Here is a 14,767-nt window from a genome sequence, read left to right on the forward strand (position 1 = left end):
GTTACAGTGATTATGTCAAGGATTACAATCTATCTCGAGCTAAGGCCTAAATATGGTATCTTTACTACTTTTTTACCATTCCTTTATTGATCCTTAATCAATACTTACTATCTTCAAGTTGTGTAATTTCTATTTTTATGTGTTTATTTCTTGTTTATGTTATAAACCAATTTAATCACATTCTTTTGTAACTTGCCCAATTTGAGCTCCTGCAGCGCGCTGCGTCAGCGGAGCGGACACTGAGAGACGTCGCGTTTTGAGTCTGTGAGGGTAATTGCAGCGGAAAAACGCTGCGTTCCGGTAGCAGTGCAACTATATTGAGTTGCGCTGCAAGGGCCGGCCAAACCTGCAACGGTTTTGGCATTGCGCTGCCGCTGTGACGCCCGAAACGCTGCTCAGCGCAGCTGGTCCAACCTTGGTGCGGCGCAAAAGTAGCGCCCCAAAACTTCAAAATATGTAGGGGCATGCCCCATAGTTAGTCTGCGGGTTTTTGTCAGTTTTGCAACCCATCTCCATCTGAAATGCCTGGAGAGAACTTTGAGGAGTGTGGCTTCATCATGGTAATAAGGTATTGGTCCAACAGTCTACCTCACTCTGATCTGATGTCACTTTACAGACCAAGTCTTGCCCAAAAGACATATGTAAGCAAGTCACTGTAAGAGTTTCATGTGTATAGAATCACAATCAACTTCCTTTCATTGTAATATCTCTTGCAATCTACCTTACAATCAATGTCTATAATTCTCTTATTGGCAACTACTGGCACTGTAATACTGGCCTCTGCTGGTGTAGACGATTTTTCCCTTTTTTTCTACTTTTTGAGGGCAGAAGGCGCGCCTGGCGCGCCCCAGTGGCGCCTGCGCCAGTCCAATTGAGATTTTTTGCGCCTGGGCGCGCCTGTTAGAAAAAGGACCCGCCCACAACATGAGCTGTGACCCAGCCCTGAAAATTCAGGGCCGGACACAGGGCCAAACCTGGCCTTGGACCCAAGGGGCTCCAAAATTTGCACAGGGCCAACCAGGGCACACCTCGAATGTTTTATGGGTCACAAAATGTGGTCAATGATTTTGAGCTATATTGCCATTATATGTCTATCAGAAGGTATTTGGACTCTACATGATCCTACTTGTACAAGTGTCTGCAGAAAAGATATGTCACCCTTGGGGCCAAACTGGCTCACACTTGGTTGTATTACATACACTGTAATGACCTTTTGGCCCCAAGGGTGTTGTATCTTTTCTGCAGGCACATGTACATCAAAAAGATCTATACTGTGCCTATGTTCAAAGAAAAAATATCATTTATTTTTTTGTTTATCAAGCAAGAAACCAACTGGCACCTGGGCGGGCAGGGCATTTGTGGCTAGGTTCTAGTGTGACAGGGTGCGGACTGTCAGCTTCAAGAATATTGTCAGGCAGGGAGGGCCAGGCAGGGCCAGGTCCGGGTCACAGCCTCCAGATGCAACATCCACTAAATCATCATTATCGCATGCACAATAATTGGCCGACAATCTTAGAAGCTCATTAATCGATGCTTTTCAGAATCATCCATTAAGAAAAGGTGTCACATCCAAGATGATGTCACTGTATCTGTCCCCGATGACCAGAAAAAGAATCACTCATCATATATGTATAATATATACTACTAACTTGTATCTCTTTCTCCTTTTTATATTACTCAACTCATTTTTAGATGGTGAAAAACGCTCATAATTAAGAGACCAGAAACTCCAACAAAAAAAGGTGGAATATTTAAAAAAGAAAGAGGAAACAAAGGAACTAATGATAACCAAAGGAAAGAAAAAAAAACGGACCATAAAAAATGAAAAAAATGAAATGAAATAAAAAACGGTTGATTGTTTTTCAAAAAATCTTGAAATGAGAAAGATTGAAGCTAATAAAGTTAAAAGAAACCTCGTTTCACTTTTTGAATCAAGGGTTTTCTCTCACAAGAAGTACTGAAATCGAATTTCACAACATCCAGATTTAGTTCAATTGTCTAAAATCTTTTGGGGGTGGAAGTGGATTGGAAAGAACTCACGTCTGGAACTCTTCGTGAAACTAGTGGTTCTCCGGCACGTGGCGCGGGATCAAATTGTAGGCTAAAGAGAGACAGTTGAAACAAAATAAGCAAAGATCTGAACAGCTGACCGTGTTGGTCATTCCTTCAGCGAAGCCAGGGAAGTGTGGCTTACAATGTAAATTTATTGTGCTCATCGATTTCCATAATTGCGGCTTGATTACCACATCGGTAACAGTAGTTAGGTGCAGAGAAGATGGTGACTACATTCCTCTCATGTGACCAATTGTAACCTTCCATCACAAGTTGATGGGCTCGTGCTGTCAATAGAACGTGATATCAGCAAACATTCACACGAAGATCTTTTTACAATAAACATCACTCACCAACAAGCGTGAGACCGTTGTTGTGATTGAAAGCATCCGAAATATCTTGTCCGAATGTGTAACCAGCCCCTCGAGGAGAGATACCCCATCCACAACGATCATCAGGGTCAGACCAGAGTAGGTCACACATCGGTCCCTCATGAGGAACTTCTTGAATTCGATCAATGGATCGAATATGATCCAGCGTGTCAATCGAAGGTGATAGTCCACCATGCAGACAGAAGATCTGTAATCACAATCCGGAACCCGAAGACCGTCCACAAGGATAACATTAGAATGTGGTCAGGAATTAAACAAGCACAGATGACACGTTACCTGTTCGTCGATCAGAGCTGTAAGAGGTAGATAATCAAACAAGTCGGTGAAAAATTTCCACACGTTCGCATTTCCATACTTCCTCAGGCATTCGTCGTAAAATCCATATACTTGAGTGATCTGTCTACTCTCATGATTCCCACGAAGGATCGTTACCCGATCACGATATCGTACTTTGAGAGCTACAAGGAGCGTGACGGTCTCAACCGAATAGTAACCACGATCGACATAATCTCCCATAAATAGATAATTAGTATCAGGTGAATTGCCACCGATCCTGAAGAGCTCTGATAAATCATGCTGTGGGGATTGGTGAGCAACAGGAATAAAAAGTTGGGTGTAATGAGAAAACAACAAAATCAGTATAATCGAATGGCGATTTGTATGTTATGAGGCGCATTTGAAAGTGTTGATCTTGAGGAGTGCAGGGTATCCAATAGAATGATGTTACCAAGACGCACAAATTGCCCATGAATATCACCGCATACAGTTACCGGGCATCGAACGGGTTGGACATTGGATTCCTCCTGTGATGATAAGATCCAAAGAAGGAAAGATAATGAGAAGAAAAAAGTTAAAAGCAGATTAGGGGACAGATGAGATGGATCAGGCATGAGGCTCATTGTCTTTGCTGTGTTGAATGAGCCCTTCTGGTAAGTCGAGAGTAGAACAGAGAGCCAATGAACAGATCAACGAACCATGAGGATCTCTCGAGCCTAAATTTGATTTGAGGTGTTCAAGTGGTATTAGAGTCTAGTCAGGTTGAAGTTCAACAGGAATCGGATAAAGAAATGGTGGCAAGTAACTGACCTTTTCACATAATCGTTTTACATCTGCCTCTGTGAGCTGTTTGCACTGAGAAAGGTGAGAAACCCAAGAATCGATTTCGGCTGTTTAGAAAGAGTTGAGATGATCAAAAAGATGTATCTGATAGAGGTTTTGGAAAAAAGAAAGATAACTAACAATTGTCCATCTAGACTGATTGTTTCACAAAGGGTTTTGATGTTGAGGTGGATGATAGTGTTGATAGTTGAAAGTAAATTGGATTGATTTCTATTTTTTCGTTAATCTTCGATTTTGATATTAAGATAGTTCTTTTCTTCTTGAACTTGATGGTTGTACTCTTCAGATTGTTGAACTCAATTCAATCAAAGTGGTGTCAAGTGGTCATGAGCTGAACGGTAAAGGGGAGAAGGGAAGAATGAAAAGGGAAATCAAAGCAGGGCAGCTTGCTCTGATCGGTGACATGGAATGTGACAGTTGTACTCCCTACATAATTCATGATAGGTTTAAAAGCATCGCCACCAGTCCAGGACCGCGACCCGTCATACAGGGGAGTACATATTAGACATCTGCCTTGAAGTTGTATTTCCATCCAGGAAGGCATCTATCACCGGCCACTCTGGAACAGTCTGCTCTGCAATCTTACGCCTGCCAGCTATTTCCAAAGAACATGATAATCTTGTTGGCATAGAATGAAAATAAGGTAAATACAGGCAGACAATAGTGGCTCTGGAAAGAATTGTGTTACACGGTTGCTCGAGTCAAAGCTTCAGAAAAAGCATTCCAGACGTCCCCGAAGTTTCTGCGGGTCACCGTCTACAGATGCCGAGAGACCTGAAGCGGTTCAGACTTTATTTGCGCAGCGCACGGACTACAATAAAGCTGTGAAACTTGCTTCCTGACTTGCGCGCATACGACACCACGCTGATTTTCAAGCCAACATATCTTCATGTCGGCACTTTTCTTGTAGCTTTTGTATCCATGTGCATTCCCTCGTAGTCATCAGAGAGTCTCGATGGATGAGTCAACTTTTTAGAAGGATTTTGAAAAGGAAACCTGGAAGATTTGTAAAAAAAACATGGTGGGATTGTTGAATTTGAATTCTCAAACAAAATTCTAGGAGAAAAACAGACAAACTTTTTCCAATCAGTTGGGATTGACAAAAGGCAATGTGTATATCTTTTAGTGAGAGGTTGAAAGGAAGCTCTTATGACCTTCATCTTTGTCAGGTTTTTAATGTCGTAGTATCCTAATCTTAAAGCCGTCTTCGTGATTTAGTTTTTACCTAAGATCCCTCCATATCGATGGTCCACAATGAAGAATGTTAAACGTGAATCGTCTTATTTTAGTAAAACTTTTCTTTCATCTCTCCTCATGCCCTCGTCGCCTCAAAAAACACCATAGCCATGTATTTCAGTAGGCTATATTTTCTTTCTTCAATTGTAGGACTTCTCGTCACTTTAGTGATTGTTTAGCTGCCCTGGGACTCGTGAGCTCTCTATTTCATCGAGATAATTAATTTCACACCTTTTCATCCGACTCAAAGGTGATATTCCTACTTGCGATGAAGGTGCAATTTGCGAATGCGCTTGATGACGCTCTCAAAGCAGAAGAATTACAACTCACATAACATCAAGTGGAATAAAATTCATCGAACTAAATGGAACTATGTCCCAAAATTATCCAATGTGTGATTCAAGCTTGAAAGATTTCCTTGGAAAGGTGTTGATTACCACCACTATTTCCGAAGCACTACCAAAAAAACTAAACAAACATGTTGGAAGACACAACATATGAGAAAGTTCTTGATTTCAAAGGCTTCAATCGCACTTTTCTGACACCTGGATTGTTCCTTGAAGTATAAAATAAGTCTGACACCTGGATTGTTCCTTGAAGTATAAAATAAGAAAATATGAAAACAACCAGATCACAAGTTTTACACAAATGAAATGTTGGTTAACTTTCACAGTGATATTTTATCCAATTCGAGTATTTTAAACTCGCTATCTGGGTCTTGATGTTGCCCTGCTAACGAGTAAACAAGCGTCCAAGTAAAGGAAAATTGACTAAAAGGCCAATAAGAGACAACATATAGGAGAATGATGCGCTGTTCTCTGAGCCACTATTCCCAGCACGCTTCTTCCCACCTTTCCCTGCCTTCCCTGCGTGACCCCCCACACCCCGCAGCTGCCTTTCAGGAAGTGTTTGAGATCCTACACCGTACACCTTTCTATTCACCTTTTCATCGGAAGGTAGAATTTTCAACTCTGAAGAATCAGCGGATTCTCCAATATGGCTGGAATCCGCTTGTTCATCTTTAAATCCAAAGGTGAATGGGCTTGGAGGTATATCGGGAGGACCTCTCTGGGCTTCAAGTTCAAGTCTTTGAACTTCTTTTTGAGATTCTGCCATTTTGGTGTGGGCCGGTGAATATTGCACAAGACTGTGACCACCAGCTGTAGTTGGATCTATGGCATCTCTGATTGCTGGTGCTGAGGCATGTTCAAATTTCACCACCACAGCCATGGTTTGTGGCCCTAGCCCAAGTAGCAACGCAGCTATCAACTGATCGGATTTCATCTTGAACAAGCCTACAGATTACAAGTGTCAGAGATCCTCAAAATTTTAGCTCTTTGAATATTTTGAAGGATCCCACTATTTAGCGCCCCCTTGGGCAATATCCGGCGCCCCTCGAGTTTTGATCAATACCCGTGTGGCCCGTCAAAACCCGAGCACTATCAGCCTAAGTTTTGCTGAGTCGGACCCTGAGGGCTCCTTGAGGGCTCCTCACGGGGGCACAACTTCACAGATGAGCCCTTTATTTGACATTTTTGGTGCCCTTCCATCCTCGATGGGGCGACAAACATCATTGAAGCAAATGAAAGGGCACCTAAGTTCTTTTGCGCCCGGACCGGCCCCATGACTGCACGGACATCGGCCCCTCAAGTCACTCCTTGTTGAACTTTTCCTTCTTTCCTGTCCCCCCCACTGATCACATATTCAAACTTCAAACAACAACCTTCAACACACCCATCAACCTTACATCAACCTAGCAGTTCCTCCTCGATAAATTCAAGCTTATAAAACCATCAAACATTTAAAATCATTACTAATCTCATCCAAGACAAGATATGACTCAAAATTCAAATCTGATCTAGACTCAGCATAGGATCAGCATCAAGAACTCCCAATCTAGACTCAATATCAAGATCACTGTCAGCATTACCTCAACTTGAATGTTTCTCATTTCACTGTAGGTCATCGAAACCAACAAACTTGGATCCTCCAGCTTTATCGAATCTACATAACTCAGGTTTTACACTTTATGTCATGTTTTAAAAACATTTACTCACTTTACTCAAACTAAATAGCAGATGTTCAAAACCGTTGAACGTTTTTTAAACAATGTAGATGACAAAGGTTTAGGTCAAGTCTTTGAGCCGATTAAAGATACCTTAGAAGGTAACCATATGGTGTTCGATGTCATCTCACTCACCAATCAACTTGCGATGAAATCTTGGTCTGTCCAAACAGTTTCCTTTGTATATATTGCCAAACCATTTCCTATACTGATTTCTTCCCTTGTTTTTCAGGAACCAGATATCAAACTCAAGGGCCCAACTGAATGAGTCATTACACTTACTCAACACTCGTTCAAAACAAACTTCATCTTTGTACACTTTCTAGCACGGTGTAGTCTTGTATAACTGAAATTAAAGCAATGAAAATATTCAAACATCATTGTTTGGGTTCTTGAACATCAAGACGGCTAAAGATACTGTCAGGAGCTTGCCGTATAGATTAGCATTCAGCGCTCTTGATGGGAAAAACAAGGACAACAAGCCGAGTTGATTTTTTTTAAATCTATTCTTTTTTGACTGGGATAGTCTCAATTCAAATTCAAAAGAGTTGAGTTGAGCTTACATATTTGAGGCATTAACAATCCCCTTTTTTGCCTCGTATATCTTCGGTCCAGTCAAAATGATGTATTATCTACCAATGTCCCATCTTATGTTTTAAGACCGATATCTTGTATCAACCCCCGATGCATAAGATATGTTCATGCCGATGCATGTGGTCTTGTGTGCTTATCAAGCTCAGCTTCTCGGACTATCATCGAAGTGACATTGGCTCAGTATTTTACTTCGCTTACTTCAGAGGGTTCAAGGTTAAAGGTGTATCATGTAAATACAAAAGAGGAAATCCTTCAATGAACAATGGAGGATAAGTATAAATACACAAGATGAGATGAAATGTGGGAGCCCCAATCAGGAGCCCCTTTTTTTAAAAGGGGCGCCTGAAGTGTTTGTAGCCTGGTGTCCGACCCGAGAGGGGGCGCCAGATACTGTTCTGAGGGCTCTAAATAGTGGGATCCATTTTGAAATGGGTGTACACATTCTAAAGAGGAAGATAAATATTCAAAACTGTCTGCCTTACTTGATTGGACCCAAAGAAGACTTTTTGTTGTATTGTATCTGAGATTTATACTGATGAGATAGTTGCTCAAAAGTGCAGAACTGCAGACCAGATCTTCACCTTGAGATGTGCTACAAGACTCGGCACGGTGAGGACTTTTCGATGATAAACAAGGTGAGAGATGAACGAAAGGGAAGAAACAGTCTCTCAATTTATCGAAAAATCTAGCTATGCTTAGATGTATGTGGACCAAAAGACGACACGCGATGTGGATCGACGCAGTAATCATTTGACCCCTTCCGCATGAACCAGACAAAACTCATTGCCATTTTTAATCCATGGCTTCACTGATGTATCACATTTTGTGTCAGTCAGGATGCACAAGAGTCAGACTGGGAACATGTCGTCATGCATTCATACTCCACACGCAGCAACTGGTGGTTCTTGAGTGGGGGTGAGAGTGAGACAAGCAATCTCCATTATATCAATGATGATATGGTTTGGAGACTTGCACTGGCCTACTTGTTTTAGCTGCCGCTCTACGTCTACACGTTATCTGGCCTTCACTGCACCGGCGCCTTTTAACATGTCATTCGTGCAAGGAGAGCATGTTGTTGAGAGTATCTTGTGGAACTTGTACCGTATTAAAGACACTCCCCGTGTCTGTATCCTTGTACTAGCAGCATGCTGCCGTACAAACACAGAGGACTTTTCTTAGACCCTCAAAAGATCCTTTGAAGAGGTTCAATGACGGGCACATCTTCTCCTTATCAACTAGGATGTTTGTCATGATGCCTGTAAATCAGATTTTTTTGTTTTAATTGAGCTATCAGGACATATACCTTTAAAATTTGCGCAGAGTGTGTTTCTTACCTTCCACTTGTCTGTGAGCATTGTGATTTTGAAGGGATGGTTGTGTGGAATTGCGACACTTCATGTGGTATATTGGTACAAGAATGGGGACATACCATTATCTTGTCAAAATGGCCTTGCATTAACTATATATCATGATTTGGACAAAATGGCATCATTTTGTCAAAGTTATAATAACCTTCAAGACAAATTTCAACTGAAAGTGTTGAAGAAAAAGCTTTTATCAAACCAATCAAGAGAAATAACTAGATAGATTTACTATGGATACACATCCTGAATTGTTGAGTCTGACTCTTCTGAGGTATTGCTCAAAAACCCTTCCAATGAGAGTGATATTGTACAGAAGAGACACAATCTACCAGTCACATTTGACCTTCTTATCAAAGAGGAAGAATTCCATGATACCACCAAATTGAACATAGGTTATCTGGGTGGTACTAGTAGGAATCTGAAAGTATGCAGTGGTTGATCCAAGCTTGAACAAACTTCTTTTGAGATGTTTTGGTTACTTCTAACGACTACAAAGCAACCAAAATTCAAAGCAGAAAAGTTTTGGGGCAGAGCATATAAGAGAAATTCTATTAGTGAAGGATCTACCAGCACTTTTGTCACACATGATTTTTTGGTAGAGTATGAAAAAGAAACCATAAAACATGCAAATCTCAGACTCAATGTACACATAAAGGAGATTTTTGTTCATTTTTGCAGTGATATCTCATCCAGTTCAAGTGAAGCTTTGAATTTTTCATGTCTGATTCTTTCTATTTCCCAGCTATAGACAAAAAAGGTGCTTGAAGTTCTTGAAGTTCCTGAAGCGCCTGATAAAAGGCCATTTGATTGCAAGTGCAAAAAAAGACAACACACAGGAGGAGGAGCAGTTCTTTGAGCCAGAGTGACAGTCACCCTCAGGCCTTGAAGTTACACTTGCACCCGCTACCCTTCTCAGTCTCCTGGCAGGAAGTGGTCCAGATTGTAGCACAATGTTGTTTCTGTTAGCTTGTTGAGGAGGAGGGCTTTCTAACTCTTCTGGAAAATTATAGTCATCTGAACGACTGGATCCCACTGATTCTTCTTCACTTTCCGGTGAGGGTGGACATACACATATTTCTGAAGGAGATTCTTGGGCTTCAAACTTTTCACCTGATTTCTGTGGTTCTATCATCTGATTGCATGTATCCGGGGATTTCACAGGTCTTAGACCGCCAGATGGAGTTGATTCCATAGCATCTTGAATACCTTGTACAGGGGCATCTACCCAGATTGACATGTCAGCCAAGGTTTGTGGCACTAGCCCAAGTAGCAACCCAGCTACCAACTGATGATATTGCATTTTGAACCAGCCTACAAGTTACAGATGTTAGAAATTGTTGGAGTTCTAGCTTTTTGAAATCATGCAATGGTGTATCTGTGAGATGGACTGTAAAGAAAAAGAGAAATAATGGGCAACTGACTCCGACTGTCTTACTTGATAAGAGAATGAACCTTTTTATATGGTATCTGGTAGTTGTGCTGGTCAAGTGTTTGCTTCCAGAAATCCAAAACTACAAACCAAGATGGTAACCCATGTGAGCCATATCATTATGTGAGATGATGATTCCCCAAAAGAGGCAAATTACCAATTCAGCTGACCGTGATAGTTGATGCAAGAAGACCTCTGGATCATAAGAAAAAGGGCGGGAGAAGAGAGCGAGGGAAGAAACAAAGCTGGCGCGAAGATTCCTGGTGCAGGTAGCTCAAGAGATTCCTACGATTTATTAGGAAACTCAGCTCTGATAGCTGTGATTGAAGAAAAGACGATAGGTGATATTCATTGGCTCATGGATCGCTTTATACCTTCCGCATGAACCATCGTCATCTTGATGTACAAGTCTGGGAACATGTCATAACACAGCCACTCGCGTTTTTTGAATGAGGGTGACCAATGATGATCTAGTTTCGAGCCTTGAACTTGCCTACTGATCCCAGCTGCCGTTTTCTGTTGACACATCTGATATTTACTGCGTTGGCACCGCGTAGCACACCTGTCGTAGCATGGCCTTCTTGATAGGATATCAGCTTTTCGCGTTTCTATCGCTGCGCATCAAAGGAGGTGTAACTCAAACATATCATTTCACTTGACTTATCATGGTTTTCTTCTTGAATTCGCGTAGTGTGTGTTCCATAACTTCCGCGTATTCCTGACGGGAGGCATTGCTATGATAAGGAGATGGCTATATTGACTTGCCACACTTCATACGAGTTACTGTAAAACTCAGAACGTGGTATCACGCATTCAAACAGATAGGCTTACGTTCATCATATATCAGAAGTTGGAGAAAAATAAAATAGTTTTGAAGTTAAAATTGCCTTCAAAAGTTGAAACATTAAGATAAACTTCATTTCATGGTCTGACAACAAAGCAAGTTGTTATGAGGGATACGAAAAAACATTTTTGTATCAGGATGGAATTGGTGGTTTTCCATAATCTTTACATGAAAGAGTACCCAACAGGATGAGATATAGATGAATGAAAATGAGCTTGAAGAGAGTTTTTGATGATCTTTCAGAAATCTCAAGCCTCAGTCTACGGAAGCCAACTGAACGAGGGAATACAAGTCCAAACCTCTTCAAATGATGATCTGGCTAAAATGGCACAAGAAGGTAAAGCTGGAGTTCACCTCATCTCTTTCAAATGTAAAGGCTTGCAAATTTGTCTTGCTGGTGAAGAATAATTTATGTACTTGTACCACAGAAATGTCATAACCATCTGGAGGTAACCTAAGCATGCAAAATGTAGATTCCATCCGGATTTAAATCTCTTTATTTTGTTTGTTGTTCTTCTGTGTTCTTTATAAAGTAAAGTCTTGAGTTTTCCTTTTATCATGTTCTCTCTCCAGCTGGATTATGTGCTGTGTTGGCAGTGGGTATACAGTGGCTCTCCCTGATCTAGCACATGAATTGGTTAACCCCCGCGCTTGATTGGATTCCTGTGAGATCTTCTGTCAAACAGCCTGGTTTAAATTGCTTTGAATGGATGAGGTGAGTCAGGGTGAGTAGGGGTGAGTCTTGGATGGATGAAGATATTTTTTTCTGGTGGTTGATACAAAGTTACAGACTTCAACTGAGTTGAGAATGAGTCACATTTGAAGTTCGAGATTTCACAGTCCGATTGTTTGGTCCTGAGCAGTTTTGTAACTTGTTCACTTTTTTGAATTTGGGTGTTTCTCTCTCACACTTTGTCACTTTTACCTTCTTTCCTTTCTTTACCATCAAAAATGCGAACACGTCGATCGACCGAGTTCGTTTACTCCTCTCCGAATCACCTTCCATCATCCGGTTCACTTTCTCGACGATTTCCACGTCCACCGCCAATCACAGGTGATCCAGATTGGAATCAAGGTCGTCAATATGGCATTGTCATCGATGCAGGAAGTTCAGGAAGTCGAGTTCAAATTTATAGCTGGCGTTCTCACGAGTTAGAAGTTCAACTTCGCAAATCTGCATCTCAACCGTTGAACGTCTTACCTCGAGTCGAGACCGGTAGGGGCGATGGTCCTTTATGGTATCACAAGGTCGAGCCAGGTAAGGCGAATGTAATCGTACTCACTGGGTGATCATCAACGATAATGTAAAGAAATCATCATGACAAGCAACCCGATTTCCTCGATATCTTTTCTCAACCCTATGGCAATCTTTGAACCTGTCCATTAGGTCTAATCAAATCTTCTATTTCCCCTTCTCAAGGTATCTCGTCTTTCGGTTCGCACCCTCATGACGTGGGGGATTATCTCAAACCGCTTCTCGATCATGCTCTCACCGTCATACCCGCCTCCAGCGTTTCGACTACTCCGTTCTATCTTCTTGCCACAGCCGGTATGCGCTTGGTGCCCGAAGTTCAACGTCAAGCTATCCTCCAAAACGCATGTCAATATGTCATGTCAAACTATCGCTTCGTTATCCGGGATTGCGCGACCGATGTACGAGTGATTACGGGCGAAGAAGAAGGCGAATTCGGTTGGATTGCAGTCAATTATCTTATGGACGGATTTGACGCACACGATGGCAAGCAAAAGGCTTCTACATTTGGATTCCTTGATATGGGTGGTGCTAGTACTCAGATCGCCTTTGAACCAACTCACAATGAGCGTAAGGCTCACCCTGAAGCTCTTTCAAAGTTACGCTTACGATTATTAAATGGGGAAGACGTCATTCACTCAGTGTTCGTCACAACTTGGCTTGGATACGGAACGAATCAGGCCCGGGCACGATATTCACAGCGGCTCTTAGATCAACACGGAGTTGGAAATCAAACCCTCAAATCTACATCTCCTTCTACCGGTGAAATCATCAAGATATTCGACCCTTGCTTACCTTCGTCACTCACAATTCCCTCCTCAATCGAAAGCCACCAATTTGAAGGTACTGGGGATTTCAAATCATGTATCAAAAATCTTTCCCCTTTACTCAATAAGGATGCCCCATGTGCAGAGGCACCCTGTCTATTTGATGGAAAACATGTACCTCCAATCGATTTCTCAGTCAATCATTTCATTGGTATATCTGAATACTGGTATTCTACTCAAGAGGTTTGGTCTCTGGGAGGAGTTTATGACTTTGTCGAGTTTGAAAAACATGCTATTGATTATTGCAAGCGTAATTGGGATGAAATTGTTCGAGATCATAAATCTGGTACTAGATGGCCGACTACAGTTGAAATTTCTCGACTTCAAAGTCAATGTTTTAAAGCAGCATGGATCATCAACATCTTACATGAAGGTATAGGTATCCCTCGGATCATCGATAAAGGTGGTTCTGGTGATCACGCTGGGCATGCTAGTGATCGCATAGAGAAAGCTGCTGCCAAGGGTTTGGATTCTAGACCGCCAAGCTTTCAAAGTCTCAACGATGTGGGCGATGTACTTGTTAGTTGGACGCTAGGAAAAATGGTACTCGAAGTGTCGCAGAGCGCTCCTACTCCTCTTCGTTCTATCCCACTGAAACCGAGCGCATCTGTTGTTGGGCCTTATGTGGAAGGAGCTCGAGGCGTTCATTCTGCCCAAATCACTGGGTTAGAGTCTCAACTTAGTCATGCGGTTTCTTTAGTCGATCCAATGGCACTTGTCGGAGCTGGGGTGATTGGAATTTGCCTTTGGTTTTTTTGCCTCAGCTCAAGAGCAAGTTATAATCGACGATGTTGGCGACGAAATGAACATTCTGGGGGGTACATGCTTGCATCAATAGAAGAGGGTGGGAATAGGGATAATCTGGAAGGAATAGGATCCACTTCATTATCAAGGCCTGCCTCACCTCGACCACCGATGTGGCGTAATTCACCTTCGACTGTCCGAACTCAGTCGTATCGAAATCATCAGTCATCTGGTACTGGCGGTTCACTTTCTCCAATTCGATTTGCTTACAAAGTCGCTTCAATAATTATCAATCAAGGACGATCATGGTTAGAGCGTCCCTCAAGATCACCATCACCGCCTTCGAATTATTTTCCAACTAGTGATATAGGATTTGATTTACAACCAGCCCCACACTCCGCAATTCCACCTTCTTCTATCACTACTTCACTTGCTTCAGTCAATCACGCCAATTTCTCCAATGCAAATGAATCTTCACGACCAGGTTCAGATGATGAACATCCAATGATTGGTACAACGAAATTTAACTCGGAGCGATTAGCATTAGCAACCCTACGTTCTCATAGTGCATTACCAGATGATCGACCTAAACAAAGACTAGCCCATTCAAACTCTTTCAACACCCTTACAGATTCCACCAATGAACTTGGTCTACCACAACCGAATCCAAGAATCTTTAGAAGAGAATTAAGTATTACAACTGAAACTAAATCACGTAGGGGAAGTGAAGATGGTGGAAGTGGTTTAGAGAATAGTAGATTACAACCACCTAGGATGAGAATTTCATCTTCTAGTTCTGAGAGAGTGATTGACCACAATGGTGGTTGTAGTGTTGAATGGACTACTACT

General features: G+C 41.9%; 4 protein-coding genes across 4 annotated transcripts; 1 reads left to right on the forward strand and 3 right to left on the reverse strand.

Annotated features, from left to right (window-relative positions):
- Positions 1–1,638: 1,638 nt before the first annotated feature.
- MELLADRAFT_71938 (uncharacterized protein) lies at positions 1,639–3,889 on the reverse strand (the record flags this gene model as incomplete). The annotated part of the gene is made up of 9 exons (XM_007410225.1): positions 1,639–1,957; positions 2,041–2,101; positions 2,195–2,339; positions 2,406–2,631; positions 2,721–3,020; positions 3,182–3,247; positions 3,419–3,436; positions 3,531–3,610; positions 3,684–3,889. 9 exons carry the CDS (start codon positions 3,691–3,693, stop codon positions 1,946–1,948), a joined length of 918 nt encoding a protein of 305 aa, XP_007410287.1.
- A 1,642-nt stretch (positions 3,890–5,531) lies between these two features.
- MELLADRAFT_124375 (uncharacterized protein) lies at positions 5,532–6,083 on the reverse strand (the record flags this gene model as incomplete). Its single annotated transcript, XM_007410224.1, has 1 exon — positions 5,532–6,083. The coding sequence occupies one exon, from the start codon at positions 6,081–6,083 to the stop codon at positions 5,532–5,534; it is 552 nt and encodes a 183-aa protein (XP_007410286.1).
- A 3,481-nt stretch (positions 6,084–9,564) lies between these two features.
- On the reverse strand, positions 9,565–10,122 carry MELLADRAFT_124374 (uncharacterized protein; the record flags this gene model as incomplete). Its single annotated transcript, XM_007410223.1, has 1 exon — positions 9,565–10,122. The coding sequence occupies one exon, from the start codon at positions 10,120–10,122 to the stop codon at positions 9,565–9,567; it is 558 nt and encodes a 185-aa protein (XP_007410285.1).
- Positions 10,123–12,046: 1,924 nt separating this feature from the next.
- MELLADRAFT_48465 (uncharacterized protein) lies at positions 12,047–13,744 on the forward strand (the record flags this gene model as incomplete). Its single annotated transcript, XM_007410210.1, has 3 exons — positions 12,047–12,353; positions 12,516–13,069; positions 13,124–13,744. Coding segments are annotated over 3 exons (1,482 nt in total), but the record flags the coding sequence as incomplete, so codon positions are not given.
- Positions 13,745–14,767: the final 1,023 nt, after the last annotated feature.

Source organism: Melampsora larici-populina (genome assembly GCF_000204055.1).
Source record: "Melampsora larici-populina 98AG31 unplaced genomic scaffold MELLAscaffold_19, whole genome shotgun sequence".
Taxonomy (NCBI): Eukaryota; Fungi; Basidiomycota; class Pucciniomycetes; order Pucciniales; family Melampsoraceae; genus Melampsora; species Melampsora laricis-populina.